The sequence below is a fragment of the Sorex araneus genome, chromosome 6 (genome assembly GCF_027595985.1).
Source record: "Sorex araneus isolate mSorAra2 chromosome 6, mSorAra2.pri, whole genome shotgun sequence".
Lineage (NCBI taxonomy): Eukaryota > Metazoa > Chordata > Mammalia > Eulipotyphla > Soricidae > Sorex > Sorex araneus.
In genome coordinates, this window is record NC_073307.1 from 95,035,872 (window position 1) to 95,063,095 (window position 27,224).

At 50.3% G+C, this 27,224-nt stretch overlaps 1 protein-coding gene across 1 annotated transcript; it reads right to left on the reverse strand.

Moving 5' to 3' along the window:
• Positions 1–3: 3 nt before the first annotated feature.
• On the reverse strand, positions 4–20,464 carry DDX17 (DEAD-box helicase 17). Its single transcript, XM_055141139.1, has 13 exons — positions 20,080–20,464; positions 15,425–15,575; positions 14,961–15,060; positions 13,957–14,090; positions 13,187–13,252; positions 11,373–11,514; positions 10,750–10,910; positions 10,493–10,665; positions 9,457–9,567; positions 9,282–9,343; positions 8,085–8,144; positions 4,026–4,262; positions 4–2,900 (listed from the first exon to the last, which is right to left on the reverse strand). The coding sequence occupies exons 1-13, from the start codon at positions 20,127–20,129 to the stop codon at positions 2,395–2,397; spliced, it is 1,953 nt and encodes a 650-aa protein (XP_054997114.1). The 5' UTR covers positions 20,130–20,464; the 3' UTR covers positions 4–2,394.
• Between the last annotated feature and the right edge of the window lie 6,760 nt (positions 20,465–27,224).

Sequence of the window (27,224 nt, forward strand, 5' to 3'; positions counted from 1 at the left end):
CCATATTGTCAACAGTGTTTTTATTTATACCTACAAAAGAAAACAAGATGGTATCAAAAGGACAATTTACAGACTAAGGAGAGTAACACAGCTCTTAGCATCGTGTGCCTGAACAACACACAGCCACAATCTTTCAAGTCTGAACGCGACAGGAATGTGTTCAGGGGCCAGCGAGGACACGACTAGAGAGCTCTGATCCCAAGCAAAAGCCACCAACCTTTCCGATGAGAAGTCTACACAACTGCTAGGGGTGGGGAGAGGCAGCTCCGGAGCATAATACTGAGATTTCCCTAGGGGGGTCCAGCCGAGGCCGCGCTAATGAGCATCAATGAGGACTCTGGTCGGGCTCTGCAGCCGGGGCGGAACCTGGGTTCTGAGTGACGCGTGTGGAGGTAGAAAGTTACTCTAGAGCTATACAGGAAAAGCCGCCAGATTTCAGCTGGGCTTGGCCAGAGTAGCACTGAGACTTGGAATTGGCCTTTTTTTTTTTTTGACTTAAGTATGGTAGAAGGGAAGCCAGGAGCGGCCCAATGCCAACCTGCCTGCCCAACACCCGGGAGCAGGCGCTCCTCACACGGCACCTCTGCGGGTTCTAAGAACTAGAAACAAATCCCAAAAAACAACCAACCCAAGTTTTGGTACGGGAAAATTTTTCAACCAACTAGTCAATGCTTAGATCAGAAAAGAAAAAAAAAAAAAAAAAAAAAAAGGGAAGGGGATTTTTGGACACTTTGGTCTGAGGACAAGAGAGCAGTGTCGCATGCTCTCCGGGGCCTACCATCCTCCCTCAGCCTCAACTTCTGGGGGGAGAGGGGGAGGAGAAGGGAAGAGAAAAGTCAAGAAAGAGGGAGGGTAGAGGGCAGATATTCCAGCTCTGACATGCACGGGGAACAGCTTCCGCTGCCGACCTACCTGTCCGCTGCACAGCCAGCCACACCCTCAGAGCCCCCAGACAACGCCTTTGCTCTCCCCAGCAAGGCTCCAGGGGAAAAACAAGAACAAGTGTTTGGCCACCCAGGCTGACACCCAGCCAGTGCTCTCAGCCCTGCCTGTGGGGCCGCAGTGCCGGTGGGCCGCGACAGGAGCCCCACACGGGCCCGGAGCAGGTGAGCGAGCATACGAGCAGATATCCTACCCGCGCCCACCTGCCAGAGGTCCAAGCAAATAGCACTGCTAGGAACGGGACAAACTCACCTACCTTCACACGGAGGGAAAGGAAAGCCAAGGGACGTGGGCGTCAGTCCTGCGTAACTTCCCTTGGGCACTACCTACCTGTAAAGAGCTGAGTGCAAAAGGATGCGGAGGGCAACTTGCACCCAAAGCTGTTACAAAGCACTGCAGAGACAGCGTGAATACAGGAGCGTTCTTTAAGAAACCCTTAAGACTTGGTTGCAGATAACTTAGCCAAAGAAGCTGAGTAGCTGGCAAGGAATTACTTTTATTCTAGCGTTACATGGACTGAGCTTCAGAAAGAAAACCCGTCCATTAATCTATCGTTTATAATTCAGGGTAGTCTATACACTGGAGGTGAATGCATACTAACTGGTTCATACAGTAAGCTGCCACGAGCATTCACGTTCATTCTGCTCACTGCAGCCACCTGGGTGGAAAGGGACGCTGCAGACGGGCCCTGCTTCTATGGGGATGGAGACGGTGTCCAGCCAGATGCTGAGAGGCTACATGCAACCATTGCACTCAACACTGGGGAGTTCTGAAAGATAGTTAAAAATCCAGACTCAGCAATTCAGTTTCTAACTTGCCACTAAAAGTTATTTTTCAGCAACTGGGGATGGGGGTGTGGGTGGTAAGGGGGATAAAAAGATCAACCAAGAATTTAAAAACAAACAAAACAAAAACCCTGAAATGCACTGAGCAAGCAATCAGCCAAAATGACAATGCAATGCACTGTCTTAAAAACGTCAGGCCTGAAGGACTCCGTTTCAGCCCGAGAAACATCAGAAAGCAAAGTGGAACCACAATACGCAAGTCCCTCTGGGTTCCCCAAGCCGTGAGGAGCGCACGTGAAAGCACAGCTGCCTCTCCCCCTGCCGAGTTCTCCCCTCTCCCTGCCCCCAACTCAGAACAACAACAAAAAAACAGGCTCCCACAAAAGGGCCTAATACCTTACTTTTCCTTTTTAGATGAAAAATAGCTCAAATATCCTCAACATGCAAGAAGCTGGGGAGGGGAACCCTTCCAGTCAGCTATATATATATATATTTTTTTACAAAATCTGTTATGACAGACTGGATCATTTTGGCGGGCAGAAGAAATCTGGCAGTGAAATCTAACTAATCTGCATGAAAGACAAATCACAACGGTTAGGGGGAAGACAAAAGAAAAAGGAAGGAGGGGGGAGGAGGGGAGAGCACCCTCTCCGCAAGTCTGCACGCCTCACTTGCGGGAGGGCGGCGGGGGCGGCGGGGGAGGCGGGTACTGGTAGGCCGTCTGCCCCATGTAGCCTAGCATACTGGTAGCTCCCGGAGGCTGTGCAAACTGCTGGGACATCAGCGGCTGGGGCTGCTGCCCGGAGCGGCCCAGCCCACTGAACTGCTGGCTAGAGCTCTGCGAGCTTCTCCCCGTTGAGGTGGTGCTGCTGGCCCCGTAGGTGCTAGCACCGTACTCCTGGGCCGTGTAACCACTGGTACCGTAAGCGGCTGCCCCGTAGGTGCCTTGCCCATAGGTGTATTGGCCTGCTTGTGCTCCAAAGGCAGAATTTGGACTTCCATAGCCACTGCCGTTAGCATAACCAGCTCTATCGGTTTCCCCACGATCCCGATAGCTTGTAGAGTCTCTCCGGCCACCATCTTTAACGCCTCGAAGTCTCCGGTCACACTCATCCTGGTACATCAGATTGGGATTATTGGCCGAGGAAGTGGTCCGGTATCGAGAACGACCTCCTGTGGGAGAAGGCAAGAAACGTTTCAGGCCAAATTCAGATCTAACCGAATCGCCACGGAGGACAGGAAATCAGTGCAATCCTAAGAAACTCCCACGAAGCTGCAACAGCACAGGGGAAGGTGCCGGACTGGTATGCGCTGGCCCGTATATGGGTCTCCGGACTACAGTCAGCCGGGGTGGTCCCAAATCAACCAAGCACCCAAGAGTAACTCCTGCGGTTTCCCGTAATGAGACTTCTCACTGCTCAGAGAAGTCCCCTCTCCTGGGCTGGCGGCTTTCTGTGGTCCACTGCGGCTGCACCAGGAAAGGTTTAAGCACTTCTCTAAAAATACCATGATTCCAGGGACCAGAGCAAGAGTCCAGTGGGTAGGGCATTTGCCTTGCAAGTGGATTCCATCCCCAGCACCCCATGTGGACGCCCCCGCCCAGCTCCACCAGAGGTGATTCCTGAACAGATCCTGGCCCAAAACAAAAACATGTATGATTCTGTTAAGTGAGGGCATGAGGAAGATTGGGATCTTTCAGAATGCAAAGTGATCTCAGAATATTAAATTCTGGGCCAGAGAGATAGGCCAGAGGATAAGGTGCTTATCTTGCATAGGGGCTACCTGGGTTTGGTCCCCAGCAGGAAAGGGTCCCCTGAGACTCACCAGAAGTGATCTGAAGGCAGACCCAGGACTGAGCATAGCCAGGTATGGCCCCCAAACCAACATATACAATAAAATCACCAAAACCTCTACGAGGTATAAAAACATCCACATTCTCTCCACAAGTTCCACAACTGTCCAATTTTCAGACCTATCTTTACCTGTCCCTGCCACATGAAACCAAAATGACTGGCCTCTCCATGGGTAACACTGACAGCTCCACACTACCTCAAGGCTGTCGAAGGCACTGAAACCACAACATACATCCTGTACTTCGAAATCAAGTTCACTTTATAAAATTATCTATGAAAGTCAAGTTCTGCAAAGGCAGGACTATCACGGCAAGCGCCCTTACTGAAGGAGAACCACTGAGTACTCTCCTTTGTCATCACGGCCTCCCGGGACCCAACACGAGACATAGGAAACACGAAAGAGCCCTTCGGCAGTTCCTGGAGAAACCCCAGGCCGCAGCCTTACCCCCTCCGCCGCCGCCGCCCCTGTGGTCCACCAGCTGCATCAGCTTAGGATTGATGGCCTGGTTGGCCTCTTCCAGCACTTTGATGAGCTCCCGGGCCTGTTTGAGATTCCCTGGGGTGAAGAAGGTGTAGGCGGTGCCCTTGTTGGTGCTCCGGGCTGTTCGGCCAATCCGATGGACATAGTCCTCGGAGCTGTTTGGATAGTCATAGTTGATGACAAACTTGACATCTTCCACATCTTCAGAGTCAGTGAGTAGGTTGAGGTGGCAGGGAGAGAGAAGGTAAAGGACATGCCAACAACAGGTGGGAAGCACGAATGCAGATGACAGTAAGAGGAGAGAAGGTTAAGTTAGTGACCATTCTCAACAGGGACAAACACAGACTCATCCCAACAGAGTAGAAGAGCGTCCCCGAGTCCAGTTCCGGGACGAGCTCAAGCAGCTCACTGGGCCCGGGGGAGAAGCCCTAGGACACACCCCACCCACACTCCTGCTTCTCCTGTGCAGGGAATCCACACAGGTGCTGGACGAGTTCTAGTTCCATCCTTCACAGAACCGGAACATGGAAGAGAATGGACGGCCACAACCCCAAAGGCTCACCACTTTTACTCTGTTGGGAGAAGCCCAGCAAAAGCCACCAGTAATGTAACAAACTTACCTTTCAACCAGTCACAGAGCAAAATGAAAAGAAAACAAAAAAGAAAAAAAAAGAAACTGCATATATTTCATTACTATGTTTAAGGATACAGTAAAAGCATATCAATTAAAAAATCTTGTGCTCTTACATTTAAAAAACTTATCAGAGCCAAAGTACACACCCGTTTTCCTTCCAAGAAATACCCAAATTTATCTCTCCTGTTTAAGAACACAATAGCACATTACACTAAAATTTCACTGTACTACCAAGCCCAGCTCTGCCAAATAGGTTTTTTTGCTCAACTCAAGGTTATTTCGACTCAGCACTTGCTTCATTAATCAAAGATTCTCTACATGACCTTGTGACATTAAACAGCCAGAGTGTGGGGAAAAAAACCATGAAACCTTGAGACACAAGTTTAACATTCTGCCCACCGCTGGGAATGGGGTTGAATAACCTTCTAATGCTTCCAATATGTAAATGTTAGTGTAATGCTTTCAGCTAAATGTATATCTTAACCTAATTAAACAAACAACTTTAAGACTATAACAAAGAATCCTAATGTTTTGTGGAAAAAAAAATCTGCATTTTACAAAGAATATTCAGAAATATCCTAGATAAAACACAGATTTTTGTGATAGAAATAATGAAAAACATTCTCTGTTTGTTACCAGACCGATGCACACTCCCTCCTCCTTTGGGAAGCCGCTGCAGCCGATCCCGTCTCTTTGCCTTTTATTTTTGGCGGCCTCCTTTCGAAAACTCCGCCTTCTGACACGGGACCACTGGAGCGCGGGGAGCATGCATCAAGGGTCCGTGGCAGTGAGAAGTCCCCACACACGCTCGCTCTGTGAACTGGCTTAGATGCTTCTCTGTAGCCCCATTTGGTTGCCAAGCGCCGGAGAACCTGGGTTCGGGTAAAAATTTCAGGTCCTCCAACGCCTCCCCCAAGGATAATTGGGGTGATTATAGAAAAAAATAGTTAAAAAATGGAAGTTACATCCAAAGGGTCAGACCGCATCTATTGCCCAGACTGGATTAATTTCAGGGGAGTAAGGGGATGACTAAAAAAAAATTCAGGTGTTGTAAAGGGCCTGCGAAGAAAGGGGCTTCATGTCTGTTTCTTATTACGATAAAGGCTCCTCAGTCTCTACTGACCCCTAAAGTCCTGAAATCACACCAGAAAGACGAGAAGGCAGTTATCACAGGGGGCAGCGTGAGTCTCCGGCCAGGGTCACTGATGCGACAAAGGGAAACCAAAATTTAGGGGGCCAGGATGAATGGGTCGGGAGGGGAGAGAAGGGGCAGGGCGACCACGACACATCTTCCGAGCGTGGTCAAGCTCCGCATCAAGGCTGCCGAGTGTGAGCGGAGAGCAGGGAGGCTGGGCCACACTCACGGCCCAGAGGGAGCCGCTTCCGCGCAGAAAGCACCGGGACAGGAGGCAAGAGTTGGGTGCTGCTGCGTGCGCGCGTCTCGGGGAGGGGAGCAGGCATGGCGCCAGTTCTTCACACTAGACAGTGTCCTGCGGCGGCACAGACAGCTGGCTGCGTCCGGTCAGGCCGGGCCTGCCGTTACTTGTGCACTGCCAGTCATATCTTGCTGCCTTTAGATGCTGGAGCAGGGGAGCAATGGGCAGCGCCTGCTCTGGCCAGCTGCCTAGGGGAAGGCCTTTCTGTCTGACAAGCCCGGGACATGGCCTGACTCTCTCCATGGCTAAGAGGGAGGGACTGAGAGGAGCCCAGAGGCTCATCTCGAGCTGCTTCTGGCCAGTGTAGATTTGCCTCGGCCATGTACTCAGGGATCTGCAGCTGAGAGCAAAGCTTCTGTTAAAAAACAAAACAAAGGAAATTCAATACTTTTCGTTTAACAGTGTATAGCTTAAGCAAAAACAAAAAAGAACCAGTGGTAAGGGAATACTGGCTTCCTGAGGACTACAAAATTATGGGAATCACAGAACTTACCTGAAGGGAACATTTAAGAGGCCATCGCTCGACGGGAAGTGAAAAAAGGCCTGGTGACTCAGCTGAAAATCGCACCCCTGTCTGTGAGGTAGAGCCTTCACTTTCCAGGATCTTGTAGGACCTTGGTCAGCATTCTGCCATTTTGGTGGGTTTTCCCCCTCCGTTTGATTTTTACAAGGCAGCAAACAAAGGGGCCCAAAATAAGCTCTGATGTTGAGTAACAAGAAACAGACGCGGGTAACCTTCCCTCTCCCCCAACTTGGATGCGTGGGGAGTCGGAGGAAGAGTCTCAATCATTCTAACAGTAGCCAATTGATTGGGTTGAGAAATGCCAGGGACATGGAGTGAATATTTGTAATTGTCTAGGCAAGATGCACAAAGAAGCGACCAGCACATAGCAAGCCTGTTTAAAAACCACCGTCACTGAAAGCTTTTCTGGCAACTGCTTTCAGGCCTCAGCCTCTTCTCCCAACAGGCCCAAGTTCTAGCCGCACAGATCCAGACATGACCTCAGAGGGCAGAGACAAGTCAGTCATGGCTGCAGGTCACCACCTCAGAAGGAGGGAATGACGAGGGCACGGGACAAAAAAGACTGCACTTCTCTAGGCCAACTTGAACATTTGTCCACTTTACGTAAAATACAAGGGAATATGGTCTGTTCCATCTTACTGGGTAAGACACTTAACACCAATGACTTAAAAGCTTTGATACCAAAACCCCTCAGCTTGAGAAAAAATTTCAGTCCTGCGCTCTCTGCGCTCTGCTCAGCCCCAATCCCAACGGGTGGAATCTCGAGCACCAGATGCCTATTCTAAGGCCTTGAGTGGAAGACAGCAAATAATGAGCATGAGTGGGAGGAAGGACTGAGAATCCTTGGTTTTATCGCTGTAAATAAAATTGGACAGCGCAGATTTAAATTGCGATGGGATGGGATGCTGTATCTCTACTTGTTACGTGATGTCCGCACTCGTGGACTTGGACATCCAGAGACCGTGCTAGGGAAAAGAGTAGCTGAGAAAACCAGCTTCTAAGGTGCTAGGTTCAATCAGGCTCATTCTGTTCAGCCAAAAAAATTAAATAAATAAAAGCAGGAAGAAGTTGAGCTGTTCAACTGAATGCCTCTTCTCCCTCTCTCTGTTGGATAGTCATGCCTAGGCCTTGCTGCAGACCAAAGCCTGTTTGTTAGGAGCAGGAAGAGACTTTGAAAATAAAAGAAAAACAAAAACAAAAACCAAAAAAACAAAAACAAAAAACAAAAACCAAAAAAAAACAAAACAACAACAACAACAAAAACATCGAGGTTAAAAAAATTGTGGGGAGGAAATCACACTTTGTATTCTTGTCTTTTACTCTATATAAAGACGTGTAACTTGCATTGACAACTCTAAGTTGAAACGACAAACAAATCTTTCAACCAAAAACTCCGTGTACCATTGAGAGAGACACCTATCTATACAAACCTAGCCCACGGGAGGCCACGTCTGTGGCAATGAGGATGGGGGCCTTTCCAGAGCGGAACTCTGCAAGAGAAGAGACAGCACTACTCAGAGGCAGTAGTGACAGGGCTTAGACAGTGATCAAAGACATTCACAGCTCTGGCCCTTTCAGTATTACCACATTTAAATTTCAAACAATGAGGTCAGGAAATACCTCTTTTAAATTTAAAAGGACCAGCAATTAATCAAAGCACCAATAAAATGTGGCTGACTTCTTTTGGGGTGCTGCTTAGGGGCTACAGCTGGCAACGCCTGCAACCCCTTTGCTAGCTCAGCAGCCTCACGAATCACAACAATTTCTTAAAAAAGAAAACAAAAAACAAAAAACTAGAACTCCTTCCTTAAAGTCTACTGCCAAAGATATCACAGCGGGTAGGGTGTTTGCCTTGCACGTGGCCTACCCGGGTTCGATTCCTAGCATCCCATATGGTTCCTCGAGCATTGCCAGTAGTAGTTCCTGAGTGCATGAGCCAGGAGGAACCTCTGAACATCACCGGGTGTGACCCCAGAAGGTAAATAAATAAATAAAAGTAAAAAAGACGGTGCTGGAGCAATAGCACAGCAGGTAGGGCATTTGCCTTGCACGCGGCCTGACCCAGGTTTGATTCCCAGTATCCCATAGGGTCTCCCAAGCACTGCCAGGAGTAACCCCTGTGAAACACTGGGTGTGACCCAAAAACAAAAAATAGTCTACCACCAAAGTGAGTGACAGACAAAGGTACACCCCGAGAACAGAGCTCCTAAAACCCTTGTAAATAGGGATGCTGGGAGACTGTTATTTATTGATTTGGGGCCACACCTGGCGATGGCCGCAATTAGCTCTTGGCACTGAAGATGGGTTATGGGGTGTCAGCAAGCCACAATTAGATGAACATTTTCAGTTGAATTCTTGTGAAATTTCGCCTATGTAAAAGGTCCCCAAAGGCCAGGATATTGGCAAACATTGGTCTGTGGGATTTTTTTTTTTTAAACAAAGAAAAACTGCCACCCCCCGCCCCCGTAGGAACATAACCACATCATTTCTTCGCATGTTGTACACAGCCACTTTCAAGCTATCTCAGAACTGAACGGTTGGGACAGAACCTACAGCCCAAAAAATCCCGCTCCTGGGTTTGCCCACCTGTGAAATAGAGCCCGGACTGTACCTAGGTTTGAACTCACCATTAAGCACCCAATCTCTTTCTGGTTGACTCTTATCTCCATGGATACACATAGCAGGCCAGCTGTCAGAAGAAAAATGAACCGGTAATTTAACTCTTGACAGAACGAGGAAAACTAAACAAGGAAAACTTAAAGAGTGCCACAACACAGAATCGTGAAGATGAGCCGCACTTACCCATCTCTGCGCATCCTGCGTGTGAGGTCATCACAGCGTCTTTTTGTCTCTACGAATATTATTGTCTTGTTTTCCTTCTCAGCCATTATCTCCTCCATGAGCTGGATCAACCTGGTAACAAGCCACCGCCAAAGCTGTCACGCAGACCGACCTGGCCACTCCCCCTGCTCCATCACCCTCCGGGAAATATCCCCTTCCCCACTACTGTTTTTTAAACTGCTGGTCAAGACCAAAACCAGGATTTGAATAAAGATACATAATCCTTGCCTTTATTTTTTTATTTATTTTTTTTTTTTTTGCTTTTTGGGTCACACCCGGCGATGCTCAGGGGTTACTCCTGGCTCTGCACTCAGGAATTACCCCTGGTCGTGCTCAGGGGACCATATGGGATGCTGGGATTTGAACCCGGGTCGGCCGCGTGCAAGGCAAACGCCCTACCCGCTGTGCTATCTCTCCAGCCCCAATAATCCTTGCCTTTAATTATACTAGTCTAGTACAAAGCATGGGAAGTAACTTTCAGTGCATTAAAAAGGGGGTTTCCAGGGGCTGTAGTGATAGCACAGTGGGTAGGACGTTTGCCTTGCACACAGCCAACCTGGGTTCAATTCCCAGCATCCCATATGGTCCCCTGAGCACAGCCAGGGGTAATTCCTGAGTGCAGAGCCAGGAGTGACCCTGAGCAACGCTGGGTGCGACCCAAAAAGAAAGAAAGAAAGAAAGAAAGAAAGAAAGAAAGAAAGAAAGAAAGAAAGAAAGAAAGAAAGAAAGAAAGAAAGAAAGAAAGAAAGAAAGAAAGAAAGAAAGAAAGAAAGGGTTTCCCACTTTTTTACTAGGCAAGGTCTATCAGCAGTCAAACTAGTGGGGCTAGAGCGGTAACAGTGAGTAGGGCGCCGTCTTTCATGCCACCAACCTGGATTCTTTCCCTCGCACCGCCCAGAGTGAGCTGAGTACAGAGCCAGGAGTGAGCCCTGAGTAACCCCAAGTGTGACGGGGGGGGGGGGGGGGGGGTGGAGAAGAAATCAAACTAGTGACATACTTGTGGTCTTTTTCACTTTCCATGCAGACATCCACAATCTGAAGGATGTTGTGGTTGGCACTCAACTCCAGATTGCCCACGTTGATCTGCGTATAATCACGAAGGAAATCCTCCGCAAGCTGCCGTACTTCTTTTGGCCAGGTAGCACTCCACATCAAGGTTTGCCTATCAGGCTACCAGGAGAAGAAAGATTTTCTCATTTAATCTGAGGAACTGTAATAGGAAAAGGATATAAAGACAATAGCAGCTATACACACCCTGATTTGGTCAACAATTTTACGGATCTGAGGTTCAAAGCCCATATCAAGCATTCTGTCAGCCTCATCGAGTACAAGGTAAGTACACCGACGAAGATTTGTCTTTCCGGATTCCAGGAAATCTATCAGGCGTCCAGGAGTAGCGATGCAAATTTCCACGCCTATAAGACAAAACCAAAAATGCAGTCAGCGGAGAATCCTCAAGCTCCTCCCCAGGAGCCCGCAACACAACCTGGTACTCAACCGGCCCTCTCCCAGAGAGCACCGGGGGGATCACACCTGAGATCTTACCTGTAAAACTTTCCCAGCCGCTGCCAGCAGTGCTGGTCACAGCCCCGAGGTCTCCAGCACGCAAAGCATGTGTGCGCCAATGCCCAAACGCATCCCAGCCCTATCAAACACCGCTACCACCCCCCCATCACTGCTTTACAGCTCTAGGCGCAATCTGAGCAAAGCTTCCCCACAGCCACCAGCATTCTAGTCCCACCCCCACGATCAAACTCAACACAGACGTTCTTAATCCCAAGGCTACAAATACGGAAGTTTCTTGGGAATTCATTTTCCTCTTTTCTTTCATTTATGAAGTGGTAAAGACAACTCTGCATGTCAGTGTTAAAATGTACCTCTTTCCAAGTCTCGAATCTGGGGGCCCTTCGGAGCGCCTCCATAAATGCATGTGCTCTTCAGTCGAGAACATTTGCCATAGTCGTCAGCCACCTGCTGGACCTGCTGGGCAAGCTCTCTGGTCGGAGCCAAGACGAGGCACTGAAACAACATTGTTTATACAAGATCACTCTATATGCATTGACTATGTAGGTTTACAGGTTGTTTTACTTAGTTTTAACAGATTCTTCATAAAATGAAAAACAAGCTTTATAAATATACCCCCAGTTTGAGTTTAAAGCTCAAGAGACCAAACAACGATGGGTGATAGACCCTGGATAGATAGTGCAGTGGGTTCCTTGAGCAGTGGCCAGCAGGTATGGCCCAAAACACCGAGACAAAAAAAGAAACAGTGACAGACTATAGACAATCTGGCAGTAGAGCAAAAACAAAATTAAAGCACTTTGGAATTCAGTAATGCAAATATTTCTTTTTGTGGGAGAAATAATGCACCAAAAACAAGATTAAAGAAGGCGGGGGGGGGGGGGGGAAGCTCAATAGATGAGGGGCCAGAATGATAGTATAGCAGGGAGGGCATCTGCCTTGCACCCAGCTGACCTGGGTTTGATCCCTGGCATCCCTACGTTCTGAGCAACACCAGGAGTAACCCAAGCACCACTGGGCGTGTCTGACACACAAACAATAAGAATATGAGGCCAGTTTATATTACAGCAATGAGGGCATTTGCCTTGCACGTGGCTGGCTGGCCCAGGTTTGATCCTTAGAATTCCATGCCCTGCCCACCCCCAGTACTATCAGGAGTAATTTCTGATTTAGAGCTAGGAATAAACCCTGAGTGCTTCCTGGTGTAGCCCTCCTCAAAACAAAACAGAATGCAAATTCAAAGTGAAGACCAAGATTCCAATCTTACAGGAAATAGCATAAAGCAAAAAGCATTAATCCAGAATACTGTGCTTGGGTTTGGAGTGGACAGTAGAGCAGGGAGGGAGGGTACTTTCTTTCCAAGTGGCTGAAGCCGGGTTTGTTCCCTAATCTCTGGTACCCCATATGGCCCCTGAGCATAGTGGGAATGATCCCTGAGAACAGAGTCAAGAGTAAGCCCTGTCAGGTGTTCAAAACCCAACCAAACCAGAACCCCATGCCTCCCTGCATCGGAAAAAAACATTGCTTTACCATAAGGCAAACCCCCAAAGCTGGCTGACTTAGGAACACATGGGCAGAAACTTCATCATCTTAGCTCTACCTACCGTCTCTCCCTGCCCCCCGGCACTAATTAAGAGCAGCACCTGCCACCCAAGAGCACCTAAGCACTGGGCCCACTCACAGGCCTGCTCCGAGCCCCCAGACACTGGTGGGTACCAACCAATGAGAGAAAATAAGACTGAACCATGACAGATTTACCACTGAATTGCTAAATCAATAAAAGGTTGTTGGGGGAGTGGTGGTGGGGAAGTACCTTAATTCAATTCAGTTTACAGTGTAATAGTAAGATTGGTCTGAATTCAACTTGGCCTGTAGGCAATTAACTGCACTCTAACATTAGGAAAATGGGGCCAGAGCACCCGTACAGCAGGTAGGACGCATGCCTTCAACAGTAGACCCAGGTTTAATCCCGGGTACCCCAAATGGTCTCCTGGCCCACCAGTCCAATAACGAACTCTGAGCACTGTCAGATGTAGGCCCAAAATTCAAGATTAGTAACATGAATATAACTCCCACATCCATACATGAGAGTAGGGTTGAGAATGAAATCCATGTATCTGTGCCCACTTCACAAACACCACCAAATTAAAACAAATTGAAATACACTTACAATGGGGCCATCTCCTCTTTCCAAGTATGGCTGATGGTTAATATGAACAATTGCAGGAAGCAAATACTGGAGATTAAAAAAAAAAAAAAAGACTGCCATTATTTTAAGTTTTTAATGATTATCGATAAACAGAAAATTCACCACTGTTCATATCTGTGCAACACTAAGTTTAAGAGAAAATGCTCACGTTTCAGAAAGGGCAAACAGTATTACCTACACTCTGAATTACAATTTGATAAGCCGAGAATAGGGCCAATAGCACACTACAGGCAAAGGCATTTGCTTGTGCCTTGATCGATCCCTGGCACTGTGGGGCCCTGAGCATCCTGGGGAATGACCCCTAAGCACATAGCCTGAAACAGTCCCAAACAATCCCTCACTCCCTCCCCAAAGAACTGTAATTAGTGCAGGAGAAACAGGGCAGGGGACTTGCTCGCACCTGATCCAAGCTCGATCCCTGGTACATCTGGTCCCTTGAGTACAGGCGGAGTATACCCCTGAGCAAGCACTACTAAACTTCTATGTTACCCCAATCACTTCAACAAGAGGGGCAGAGGGGCGCTTGTCTAGAATATGGGACTGGGGGCTGGAGAAAGTACAGTAGGTATAGGTAGGGTGTTTGACTTCCATACCACAAACCCAGGTTGATCCCTGAGCACAGCTTGGATGTGTGAGGGTGCGAGGAGAGGAAGGAGTATATGGGATAATTTGGGTGTCAAATGGCAACCAGGTTAGCACAATGTTACGACCCTTCCCCTGTTGGTACATACCGCCAATGTTTTCCCGGAGCCAGTCTGCGCAATGCCCACCATATCCCGGCCACTCAGAGCCAAGGGAAATCCCTGGCACTGAATGGGAGTTGGTTCTGTAAAGTGCTGATCCATCAGCACATCCATGACATACTCTGCGAAAGACAATACACACGACTGTGTTTAAACCAAATTAGAGACACAGGTAAGAGAGTTCAAAAACCAACCCAACCTATAGCTCACTGAGCTGTACAGCTCTCAAGAGAAAAACCTAAGACTTTTACTTCCTGAAGTCTCGGACCTGCTGATGCCTGTAGAAAATAGTTGGCCAGGGGGCTGGATCGATAGCACAGCCGGTAGGGCGTTTGCCTTGCATGTGGCCAACCCAGGTTCGAATTCCAGCATCCCATATGGTCCCCTGAGCACCGCCAGGAGTAATTCCTGAGCATCGCCGGGTGTGACCCCCTCCCCCATGAAACCCCACTAATGTCCCTGCAGAGCACAGGCACACAACTGACAATTGCTTACTGCACATCAGAAATGCCGAAGATGCCAGGGAGAGCACAGCAGTGTTGACTTTTTCCCTTGAGCACGTGAGAAGAAAGGAGTGCCTAGGCCCAGGGAGCTGGCTCAAGCATCCCACATAGTCCCCTGAGCCCGGCCAAGAGTAATTCCAGAGCCAGGAGGAACCCCAGAGCACTGCTGGGTGCAACCCAAACCCCCCCAAACAAAACAAACCCAAAATCTCCAAGGCCAGAGAGATAATACAGTAGGTAAGGTGTGTTCCTTGTACACAGCCTACAGGGGTTCCATCCCACACCCCATCCAATATGGAGAGATCCCTGAGTACAAGAGATCCCTGAGTACAGCCAGATGTACCCCCCCCCAACATTAGCGATTGTTTTTTTGAAATGTTTCTGTGTACTTTTCAATGAACTCTTGAGCCGTTATCAAAATCTTTAGTGACCCACTTTTACTAATGAGCAGAACAGTTAAGATTCCGGGCTATTTATTAGACAACTTACGTGGGAAGTTGGCGTGATGGAAGGCAAAAACAGGCTTGGGACAGACATCTCCCCCGCGCACAGTTATCTCTTTTTTCCGGCGCAGTTCATCAACTTCATACTATGGAAGAACATGAAGACAGGCTGTGGCATTAAGAAGCAGGAGCGCACAAAGCCAGTATTCCACAGTTACGCGATTTGCTTAAGAAAAGAACGATGCCAGACACCTCACAGTACAGTTAAAGTCATGTATGACAAACTGCTTGGGCAGCATAACCAACAAATGGGAACCAAGAAATAGACTTAAGTACATACATATTTTATCTGATTCCTGAGTATGGACAGTGCGAATGAATCTAAGGAAAACACCACAGCAGTCAGAATCTCCAAGAGTCCCAAGAACAGCACCCCCCCCCAAATTCTGGCTGTATGTCCCTTTCACAATTGCGCATGAGAGTTAAAGAAAATAACCTCCCAAAACTTACCGGTGTCAGCCTGGCCACTTCTGGATGTTCCACATAAAAGTTCTTCTCAAATTTGGGGAGCTCACTCAAATCCCACTTCTTTTTACGTAACCGCTCCCCGGGATTACCAAATTTCTTCAAGGGAAGGCCTCCACCACCCCTCGCTCCAAATCTAGAGAAAGAGACTCTTATTAGTTTCTTGTTTGTGCATTTTATTTACTGCAGGAGATCAAACTCAGGGCCTCCCACTTGTCTGCTTAGAGCCACTCCAGGCACTTCTAAGGGATGGCGGGCAGGAACTGGGCTATGTGGATGGGTCAAACCAGGGCCTCCAGCACGCAAGACTCATGCAGCAGCTCAGAGACATCTCCTAGGCCCTTAACTGTATTTTAAAGATTACTTCTTTGGCGTCAAAAGTATGCAAAAAGGCAAAAATGCTAGCAAATTTACCAGTTCTTTTGTATTTTAGTATTCAAAGATGAAAAAATTAGGGGCTGGAGCGATAGCACAGCGGGTAGGGCGTTTGCCTTGCATGCGGCCGACCCAGGTTCGATTCCCAGCATCCCATATGGTCCCGAGCATCGCCAGGAGTAACTCCTGAGCGCAGAGCCAGGAGTAACTAACCCCTGTGCATCGCCAGCTGTGACCCAAAAAGTTTAAAAAAAAAAAAAAAAAAGATGAAGAATTAAAATCTCGGTTGATTTTTACAAGGTTCTGAAACTTAAAAAATGTCTGAAATTTGATTCTGCTGCTTACAGAGTAACTAAGCAAATTATTTAACTTCCCTAAAATAATTTCAGAAAAGTTGAAAACCGTCACCAGTTATTTTGGCTGTTACTATGAAGATACAGTAACAACATGCATAAGATAAAAACAGGACCTACTCAGAACAAGTTATCAACAGAGCCCGAGTTCCTGGTATCAATTTTATACCAGATCCTGTTTTAGGAGATGTCTGATATACTGACGTGGACAAAACAAGCCTCTACTCTAGAAAATCAAAGGCAGAACAAAGACTCAACTTTTCCTTCCTCTTCCTTCCTGCCCTGCTACCGACCAGCCCCCTCTCCACGTCTATAGGGTCTCTTTGTTGCCAGGTTAATAGTACTATCAATTTCCCTCAAGAAGTAGTCAATAACAATCATCGAACTTGGGTTTAGTAAATCAAGGTTAGTTCAAATCAATCTTTCTGTGCTTGTTTTATCAGCACTAAGATCATCTTCACCTAACCTTCACAGCAGTCGAGTTCAACTGAAATACAAATATGGCCGCTAGCTAAACTGTTCTCTTCCTTGAAGAATATTACTACAACGGTCTTCAGTTCTTGATTTCAACCAGTAATGTGCAATTACTGTTTGATGTACAAAAGCCCCTTTTCAGATTCCTTAAAAACACTGCAACGGAATTTCTCTTCTCAGTCTAACCCACTCAAAACATCTTGCAGATGGTTTCTACTTTATAATCGACAGGCAGGAGCTGTCCTAACAATTTTAAAGGGCCTCAATCTCCTAGGATTCAAAATGTCCTTAAAACTTAAAAAAAAATCCAGCCAAACATTTCTCCAAATACAAACATAAAGACTAATGGCCGGACATCTTTTTTATGGGGAGTATTTGGTGCCTGCAGTCAACGGGCAGAACTTGGCTGATCCCACTGTAACCTGCTGAACCAGTAAGGGAGTTAGGAATCGAAACAGTGAACTGTTACAAACGGTACACACACCAAGGTGTGTAACTGTCAGTCCAGTCCCTCTCACTTATAAATGAAGCAACTGGGTGGGGGGGGGCTGGAACGATAGCACAGCGGGTAGGGCGTTTGCCTTGCACACGGTCAACCTGGGTTCGAATCCCAGCATCCCATAGGGTCCCCCAAACACCGCCAGGAGTAATTCCTGAGTGCAGAGACAGGAGTAACCCCTGTACATTGTCAGGTGTGACCCAAAAAGCAAAATAAATAAATAACTAAATAAAAATGAAGCAACTGAGAATTTTCTCCCCTCTAAGAACTAGGACAGTAGGGCGCCTGCCGGGCACTCAGCAGACCTGGGTTAGATCCCAGGCATCCCATATGATCCTCCCTGCCCCCAGCACTGCAGAGTGTAGCTCATAATAAAACCAAACCACAAAGATCCAGGAAGATTTATCAAGCTCCTGGGGCCAGGGAGACCAGGTTCAACCCCGGCACTGCGCTTCCTCAAGTATTAGCCAGCAGGATGAGCCCCAGCAAGCAGACTAGCAGTGACTCCTGAGCACCTAGGGGTGGCCCTAAAACAGTTCCTTCTAAGGTATGTTCCAAGTAGCCCTTTCTTGGTTAAACAAACACAACTAACCCTCTCTGCTGCAGGAACCATTTATCCAGAGCATACCTTCCTGACTATGTCATGTGAAGTGAGACTGTTTCAAAATACTGCCCTTCACATTTATAATTAATGCAGATTTCAATACTTAAGATCTTCTTTTGTAGAATTCTAAGGCACATTTCTGCTATCCTTGAACACATTTAAAATTGGCTCTGCAACTGTGAAGATTTATGTATCAATGTGAAAAGCCATGTTAGCTTAAACATATAATGTGCATCAGTTGTTGGACTGCACCCAGTCCATATATGAACCTCCATTTCCTCATTTAAAAAAAAAAACAAAACACCCACCTATTTGCGCTTTCTAACTTTCAGTTAGGACTGGAATTACAGGGGCAAGACAGACAGTACAGCAGGTAGGGCATTGGCCTTTGCATACAGCAGGCCTGGGTTCTAATCTCATCTGGACATCACATCTGGTCCCCTTGAGAACCACTAGATGTGGCCCCCAAAATCGGAGTAATACCTGAGCCCTAAGAACAGAATCAGGATTAAATCCTGAGCACCTCTGGGTGTAGCCCAAGAAGCAAATAAATAAAAATTTAAGTCATCTGATTAAAAAAAAAAAGAGGGGGAGGGGACATCTGATAAGACAACTATGGATAATCTATTTTCCCCCCTTTCAAGCAATTTTTATTGAAGCACCTGTAACAGCGCCTAAGCACCTCACACATGCCCCTACTTCCAGCTGGCGACGCTCCCTGTAACCAAGGCACAGGGAATCTCCAACTTTTTCTTTTGCCCTGTCTGTCTCCTCACATTTGTGATTCTACCACAAACTATTTTATTCAATATTAAAAGTCACCAGGTTGGTGCCTTTTTTCCTTTTCCGTGTCTGTGTTGAATTCACACACACCCCCACTTCACTGGCGCCATTTTCAGGATTCTGCAGCGTAGAAGGCTAGTATAAGCTTTACATTTTTGAATTTTTATTTATTTAGGATGGGCGGGCAAGCCACTCCTGGCAGTACGCAGGCCTTTGCATTCAGGGGCTCGAAGGTGGTGCAAGGGCTCGAGCCCGGGCCTGCTGCGTGCAAAGCAAGCGCAATACCCACTATTCAGTGAATTTCTGAATACAGGCCCAAGGAGGTGTGGGTAAGGGCTCAGGGTCACTGCCGGCTTTATTAGATAATCTTTGTTCCTTTTCCCTAAGAGGATGTGCTCAAGTTAACTTCTAAATTTAAGCACACTGACATACGAACAACCATTCTGCTTGCCCCGGGCCTCCAAGTCAACACCAGAATCAACCATTTTCTTGCCTAACAAGGTCTGAACAGAACCAATGTTTAGGATCTTGCAGATTAAGTGGTAACTGGGGCACTGCTGCCCGCGGATTCCAATCACAACAGAGACAAAAAAGCTGGTTTTGAACCGGGGAAAGCTGAACAAAACACACACACACACGCACGCACACACACCACCCTCCCCCCCTCAAACCGAGAAAAACACTTTCTGAGAACAATGCGAAGTCAAGGCGATTTCATCTCTTATTTACGACCCCCACCGGCTCCCGGGGCCTCAGAAGCCACGAAGACCTGGCGTCGCCTCACCCTCCCTCCAGAAACGCGATTTTAATTACAGGAGAAAAAAAGTAAGAAAAGACACAAAAGGCACGCGCCGGCTCTGAAGCAACTTTCCCACGGGAAGCGACGACGAAGCTCATTTCCAGCCTCTGATCTGGGGGGGGCCTCCAGCTCCGGACCCCCGGCTGCCAGAACCCCCACGGCAGAACTTTCTCGCAAAGGGAAAAAAAAAGGCAAAAAAAGAGCCCATGCTTCGATGCGATGACACACACACACACACACAAACACAGAGAGGCCGGATGAGGGGGGAAGGATCAACGCAAGCTGGGAGGTAGGAGAGCCCCGCACAGCAGCGAAGCAACACACACAACTCCCGTTGTTGTTGTTGCTGCTGCTTTCCAAAGCGTTGTTGCCTCCGAGAGGGCCGAGAAACCAGCGGCTCGCGGAGGGGGAGGGGCGGGGACTTGGAAAACGTTTTTTTTTTTTTTTTTTTTGCAAACGGGCCCGCGGCCTCGCACGGCCGGGCGCCCCCCACGCCGCGGGCCGAGGCCGCCGAGGCCGCCGGGGCTGGGGAGGGGCGGGGGGAGCCGCGAGGCCTCGCACCAAACTTGGGGCCGCCCGGCCCCCCCAGAGACCCCCAAGTCCCGGGCCCCGGGCCTCGAGGCGCCGCCAAGCCCACCCCCCACCGGCCGCCCGGTCGCCGGGGACCCTCGGGGCGCCCGCCCCTCAACGCCGCCTCCCTCCCTCTTCCCCGGCCCGGCCCGGCCGCCCCGCGCGGCCTCGCCTCCCGCTCACCCTCCGCGGTCCCGGTCCCGGTCCCGGTCCCCGAAGCCGCCGCCGCGCATGGTCCCGAAGGGGTAGAGGTCGGGGAGCGGGGCTCGCAGGGCCGCGCTCGGGAGCGCCTGCGGCTCCGGCCTGCTGGCGACCGAGGGCGGCGGCGCCTCCGCTGTCGGGGCGGCGGCAGGCGCGGCGCTCTCTCGCTCCGACGCGCTGTCTCCCGTCGCAGACGCCACCGTCGCCGCCTCTCTCGTCGGAGACGGGAGCAACACACAGAGAATCGGGGGGTGCCGAGAAGAAGAGGGGGGGGGAGGGGAGGCGCGGCGAGGGCGGGCAGGTCGGGCTCCGAGCAGAGCCGGCGAGCGCCGCGGCTGAGGCGTCTCCTTCCTTCCCCGCGACTGCACAAAATGGCGGCCGGCGCTGAGGCAGCCCCAAGCTTCGCGCGACGCACGGCGGGGCCGCTACGTAAACAGCGCCGCGGAAGGGGCCCCCGCCGGCCGGCTGCCGCGCGGCGGCGATTCTCAGGCGCGGCCTACGCCAACGGCGGAGCCCCGGAGCCCTCCGCGGCGCCGCGGAGAGCCACACGCTACGGAGCGGGCGTAGCTACGTTCCCGCGCCGCCTGAACGCGAACGTGGGGTGGGGACTCGCGGCGCCGGCGACGTAACATTCCTGGCGTCGTTAGGCGGCCCTCGCCGGCGAGGCTGCGCCGCGTGCGTAGCGCAGTCGGGGTCGAGAATAAGGGGAGCCGCGGGCCTGCGTGCGTGCGCCGCGGCTCTGCGGAGACAATACCCGGACCCCGGGCCCGCGCGTGTCGGCCCTGCCGCGGGGCCGGGCCCCGACGCCCCGCCGGCCGCGGGGACCCCCAGCCGGGCGCGTCTCGCGGCGCCTCTGTGGCGGCCCCGCCGGCGAGGCGGGCCGCGCGCCCGGCGCCATTTCCTCCCCGCGGTGGGCCTCGCGCGGCGCCGCCGCCGGCCGCCATGATGGGCCGCGCGGGCCCTTCCTTCGCGGCTCGGCGGGACGCGCGCGCGGCCGCCACGCGTGGGGCCGCCCCCGGGCGCGTTTTCGGAGCGGGACGTTGGCGCCCGGCACAGTTGGCACCTAGCCCCCCCCCCCCCGCCGCGGCCCGGGCCCCGGCCCGCCCTCCCCCCCCACCCCCCCCGCGCCGACGCTCCCCGGGCAGGCCTCGGGCGCCACAACACTGTCCCGGGACGAGCCCGCCTTTGTGCCTCAGTCGGGCGGTGGGCGGTGCCGCCCTGCGGAGTTTTAGGGTATCCCCCCCCCCCCCCGCCGCCCGCCGTGTTCTAGAAATTTCTTTGGAGGGCCTCAAGCTCAGGACAGCGGAAGGACCAGGATTCCGTGGCCCCTTGAGCGTGTGTGTGTGTGTGTGTGTGTGTGTGTGGCCCGAGGCAGACAGTGGTCTAGACTGTTAAGGAAGAAGAGCTTGCTCCCGGTGTCTGTGTGTCTGTCTGTCTATGCGGTCCGAGACAGACAGTAGTCGAGACCGTTAAGGAAGAAGAGCTTGCTCGTGTGTGTCTGTGTGTCTTTGTGTCCGTGTGTGTCTGCTCTGTGTGTGCGTGGGAGCTGGCCTTGCTTATGCAAAGGCCCTGAGGTAGAAAGTGGCCGGAAGAGCGACAGGAAGGATCCAGATAGGAAGGGTTTGGAGGCCATGGTAGGGATTCCGCCTGTTTTTTTTTGTGCTCAATCCAAATAACTATTTAGCGCAGGGCGTGGACACACACACACACACACACACACACACACACAAAAATCAAAAACCAAGCTTGTCAAATCCTGGAAAGACTCAGAGAAAATAACAAGTGAAAGTGTCTGCAATAATAAAACTTATCATTTCTTCCTCCCCCTCCCCCCAAGTAGCCCAGAGGCATAGGACCTCAGCCCTGAGAGCTGCAAATCCTGAGCTCTTTGGAGATGGAGAAATGAGCTGGCACCTCCCAACCCAGCCCAGCCCAGCTGCAGAAATTCAAGGCCCCACCCAGAGAGGGATGGATCTTCTAGAAAAGGGGAAGCCACAGAAGATGCCATGATGGGATTATGAAAAGATTAGCAACAGCTCGAGGTTTTCCTTGTCAGAATTTATGTATGCCAGGAACTCCAGGAAAAAAAACATTTTGGGGAATTCTATGAAACTGCTCTCAAAAGTCGTTTGGATCTTGATCTCTCAGGCCCCTTGAACACAGCTTTTAGTTTGTTTTTGAACCACGCTTAGGCCTTACACTCCTGGCTCTATGCTCAGGGTCACTTTTTTTTTTTTCTTTTTGGGTCACACCCAGCAATGCTCAGGGCTTATTCCTGGCTCTGCACTCAGGAATGACTCCTGGCGGTGCTAAGGGGACCCTATGGGATGCTGGGAATCGAACCCGGGTCAGCCGCGTGCAAGGCAAACGCCCTCCCCGCTGTGCTATGGCTCCAGCCCCTCAGGGATCACTCTTGGCCGGCTCAGTGGCCAATGGCCAGTGCTAGGGACTGAATCTGAGTTGGCCCTGTTTAAAGCTAGTGCCCTCCCTTGCTGTGCCACTGATGTCACTGGGCGGGCCCCACGCAAGTCAGGAGGAGAGAAAGACAGTCACGTTCTCCCACTCCGCCTCTGCCACCCGTGACCCGCTGGGAAGACTAGGACCAGGACCGGTCAAGTCTGTAATGAGCCCCTGCTCGGCAGGGCCTGAGCCCCACCAGCCCCACCAGGTAGGTGGCCATCAGGCCACACCTGAATTCCGCTCGGGAGTTGATCCCCGCCGCCCGATTTCTTGGGGGGCCACGGACTCAGGCTGGATCGAGGAGAGACCAGTCCCAGGCCTGGCCCAGGGCTTCCAGGGTTCTTGTCTCGCTCGCAGAAAAGAATTTCAGGGGTAGACCAGCAGTGAAGCAAAACAGATTTTATTTGGAGGATCTTGGAAGGGAAGGCGGGAGAGAAAGTGGGGGAGGCGAGGGAGAGACAGAGGAACGCACTCCAGGTAGAACGCGGGCTTCTCCAAGGGTCGGGAGAGCCTTGAAGGGGCGCTTGGGCTGACTTTTATAGGTTCCTATCGGGTTGTCTTGATCCAGAATGTTCTGGAGTCTCCTCGAGGCTGAATCACTGAAGTTAAGTGATTCAGACTAAAGGAGAGGTCCAAAGATTTTCCAGGAGAGGAGCTTCAGGGAGAGGGTCCAATCTCCTCAGGGCCTGTGATGGGGATGGTCTTATCCGGTCTTTGTTTTCGTATCCACAAGGTGGATCAGTCTTAGGATTTTCCTTTCCAGAAGCTTTGTTGACCGAAATTTCATTGCCAAGGGCCTTTCCCTCTCTACCTGCCGATAACACCATCTCTTCAGCCCCTCTCTCCTATTTCCCATCTCAGTAAGCCTGTCTTCCCTCTCAAACACGTATTTTTCTCTTTAGCTCCCCTGACATCTTTCTCTTTTTGGTGGGTTGGCAGGGGTAAAGCAAGAAAGTTTTTACTGGAACTTAATTATAAAGATGTCCCCTCAAATCAGAGTATTTCCATTAATAAATCTTTTTTTTTTTTTTCTTTTTGGGTCACACCCAGCAATGCACAGGGGTCACTCCTGGCTCTTGCACTCAGGAATCACCCCTGGCGGTGCTCAGGGGACCATATGGGATGCTGGGATTTGAACCTGGGTCGGCCGCGTGCAAGGCAAACACCCTACCCGCTGTGCTATCACTCCAGCCCCTCCATTAATAAATCTTACTTAATAAAAAAAATTTTTGTGTTTGCTTTTTGGGTCACACCCGGCAATGCTCAGGAGTTACACCTGGCTCTGCACTCAGGAATCACTCCTGGCGGTGCTCAGGGGACCCAATGGGATGCTGGGAATAGAACCTGGGTTGGCCGCGTGCAAGGCAAATGCCCTACCCACTGTGCTAACTCTTCAACTCCAATTAAAAAAATCTTGCTGGGCCAGAGTACTAGTTATAGGGGTAGGGTGTTTGCCTTGCACATGGCCGATCTGGGTTCAACCCCAGGCATCCCATATACTGCCCCAATCACTGCCAGGCAGGAGTGATCCCTAAGTGCTGGGTGTGACCCGAAAACCAAAAATATTTAAAAAAATTTTAAAATCTTTACTATTTCACCTCCTCCTGAAATTCTTTTTTCTTCCTCTTTTTTTTTTCACTAGACTCAGTAGCACTTAGGGCTTACTCCTGGCCTTGTGCTCAGGGATCACTTCCGGCTGGGCTTGGGGGGTTTGGGGAATGGGGATACCAAAGACGGGGCCCGAGTTGGCCATTCTAGCTCTCCAGCCTCCTAAGATTCTATTTTGTGATGGACCTCGGATGCCTGGACCAAGGTCACGACATTCTTTCCTGCGAAGGGCAATCCCTCACTCCAGGGCTCCCTGAGAAATTGGGTGGCGGGGACCATTCCCAGGCCATGCAGAACAAGTGCACTACACAGGGGCACAGCTTGACAGCTGCCCATGGGGCTAACAGGATGACAGCGTCTGTGCTGTGTAGGTGCTTGTAGCCAATCCATGCCAGGCGTTTTCCCGGCTGGCTGAGGTGGGTTGAGCAGACAGGTGGAAACACTTTTCTCGAGGGTACTTCCCTGTGGTGCTGGGAATTGAAAGCTAGGTCTCCTGCAAGTAAAGCCTGCACTGAGCCCTCTGAGCTACCGTCCCCGGCCAGTATTTAAAAACAAACATAAGGGGGCCGGAGCGATAGCACAGCGGGTAAGGCGTTTGCCTTGCACGCGGCGGACCCGGGTTCGATCCCCGGCATCCCATATGGTCCCCCAAGCACCGCCAGGAGTAATTCCTGAGTGCAGAGCCAGGAGTAACCCCTGAGCATCGCTGGGTGTGACCCAAAAAGCAAAAAAAAAATAAATAAATAAAAAAAAATAAAAAAAATAAAAACAAACATAAGGGGCTGGAGCGATAGCACAGCAGGCAGGGCGTTTGCCTTGCATACGGCTGACCCGGGTTCGATCCCCAGCATCCCATATGGTCCCCTGAGCACTGCCAGGAGTAATTCCTGAGTGCAAAGCCAGGAGTAACCCCTGTGCATCGCCAGGTGTGACACACACAAATAAATAAATAAATAAAAACATAAAAAAAAATTAGGTTCTGGAGCTGAAGAGAATGTTCAGTGGGCAGGGCACTTGCCTTGCACACAGGGATTCAATCCCTGGTATCCCAGAGGGTCTCCCAAGTCCACCGGCTCAGCGCCAGGTGTCAGCCCCAAGTGTCACCGAGTATGGCCTCAGAACAAAACACGAGGTTCCTTTTCCTGTGGTTCTCACCCTCCACCCCGTGTTGGCTGTTGCAGAGGCCAGGGCCCATCTTGGCGTTCTCACATGACGTTCAGATGCTGCTGATCTTGTTGGTTCCTCATTACTTGCTAGGCAGAGATAAAGAAAAGGCTTGGAACAAAGGCCTGGAACAAAGGCTGAGGGACCAAGACTATGTGAATAGTCTTTAGGCTTTACAGTTTTCGATAAGCCATAAAACCACCCCAAGCAAGACACTGGGTCACGGTGGCCAAGGAGTGACTGGCATGCCACCTGCCCAGCCCCCACTTGAGCTCTCCTGGGTGGAACTGGACTGCACAATCAGGTGCCTCTGACGAATATGTGCTGCGGGGTCTGGTCTTGTGATGAAATACAATCTTCCTGGAGGAAGTGATCATTGGGTGGGCTGGAGTGATTGTACAGCAGGGAGGGCGTGTTTGCCTTGCATGCAGTCTACCCCGGTTCTATCCTCAGCATCCCAAATGGTCCCCTGTGCACCACTGGGAGTAATTTCATCGGGAGTAATTTCTAAGCATGGCCAGTTGTGGCCCGCAAACAAACAAGTGGCACTGTAGCAAACAAACAAAACCACAGTAGTCACTGGAATTTTTGACAAATATAAGGTGGGAAAGTTGGCCCCTACTGACTGACCAGGAGAGAGTAGGTACATGTGAAAATCAAGAGAAGAGGCTGGAGAGAGAGCAGTGAATAAGGTGCTTGCCTCGCATGGGGCCAACCCGGGTTCAATTGCTGGCATTGCATATGGCGCCTCCACCCCTCAGAGTAAATTCTGAGCACCATCAGGTGTGACAATAAAACCAAACCAAAACAAAAATCAAGAGTCACTTCTAGTGACCGAGTAGGCGAGTAGGCGTTATTAGAGGGATGGGCTCATGTGTTTTTTTGGTTTTGTTTTATAGGCCACGCCTATAAAAGATTATACTCCTGGCTCTGCACTCAGGGATCACTCCTGGTGGTGGTGTTCCGGGACCCTATGGGATGCCGAGGATGGAATCCAGGTTGACAGTGCAAGGCAAGCACCTTACACACCGTACTATGGCTCCCACGCCCATGGGCTCATGTGTTTTAATCGATTCCTCTGTATTCCCCAGATAGAGATGGGGGGACTGGTCAGCTACGGAGGTGAGTGGGAGATCAGGAAGGAGGAACACAGTATCCTTCTGAGAACAGCAGGAAGAGGTGGAACCTTGACCAGCTAGCAGAGGATTACATAACAGTCAACCATCCTTTAAAATAGCCCGACTTGCTGGTGTGAAGGGAGAGGCTGACACGAAAAACGAGAACAGAAGGATGGAGTGAAAACATCAATAGGTCAGGTAAACACCAGCTGGTGTCTCTGCGAAACTGCAGAATGAGAAGAAACGCGCTTGCCTTGACATCATTTTGAGAGCAGAGGTACAGTGTTCGCACACAGGAAAACCAACTAGTGTGAGGAAGGACTGGGCCAGACAAACACACCTAGTTGATTGATTGATTGATTGATTGGTTGGGTTTGGGGGCCAAACCTGCGGGTGGGAAGCAGTGGAGTTGATGGGAAGAATTAATCATATAAATCTGTAATTCCAGAGCCAGAGAGATAGGACAGGGATTTGAGAGCACCTTGATCCCCAGAACCACATATGGTCCCCTGAGCACTGCCAGGAGTGATCCTTGAGCACAGAACGCCTGCACTTCGAGGGACTACGTGTTGTTGGATAACATTGGGTTGCCCTTTTGCTGCTCCCACAGGGAGCTTACGGCTTATTGAGCCACTCCCACAACAGAGCAACTGAGGCACACCCAATTCCATCAGGCACTAATAATTCTATATTGCTTTTCTCTTTCCTTTATGTTATCTGCATGGTTTATTTAGCAATGTCCTTTTTGTATAGACACAGGAAGAGATATATTAAACT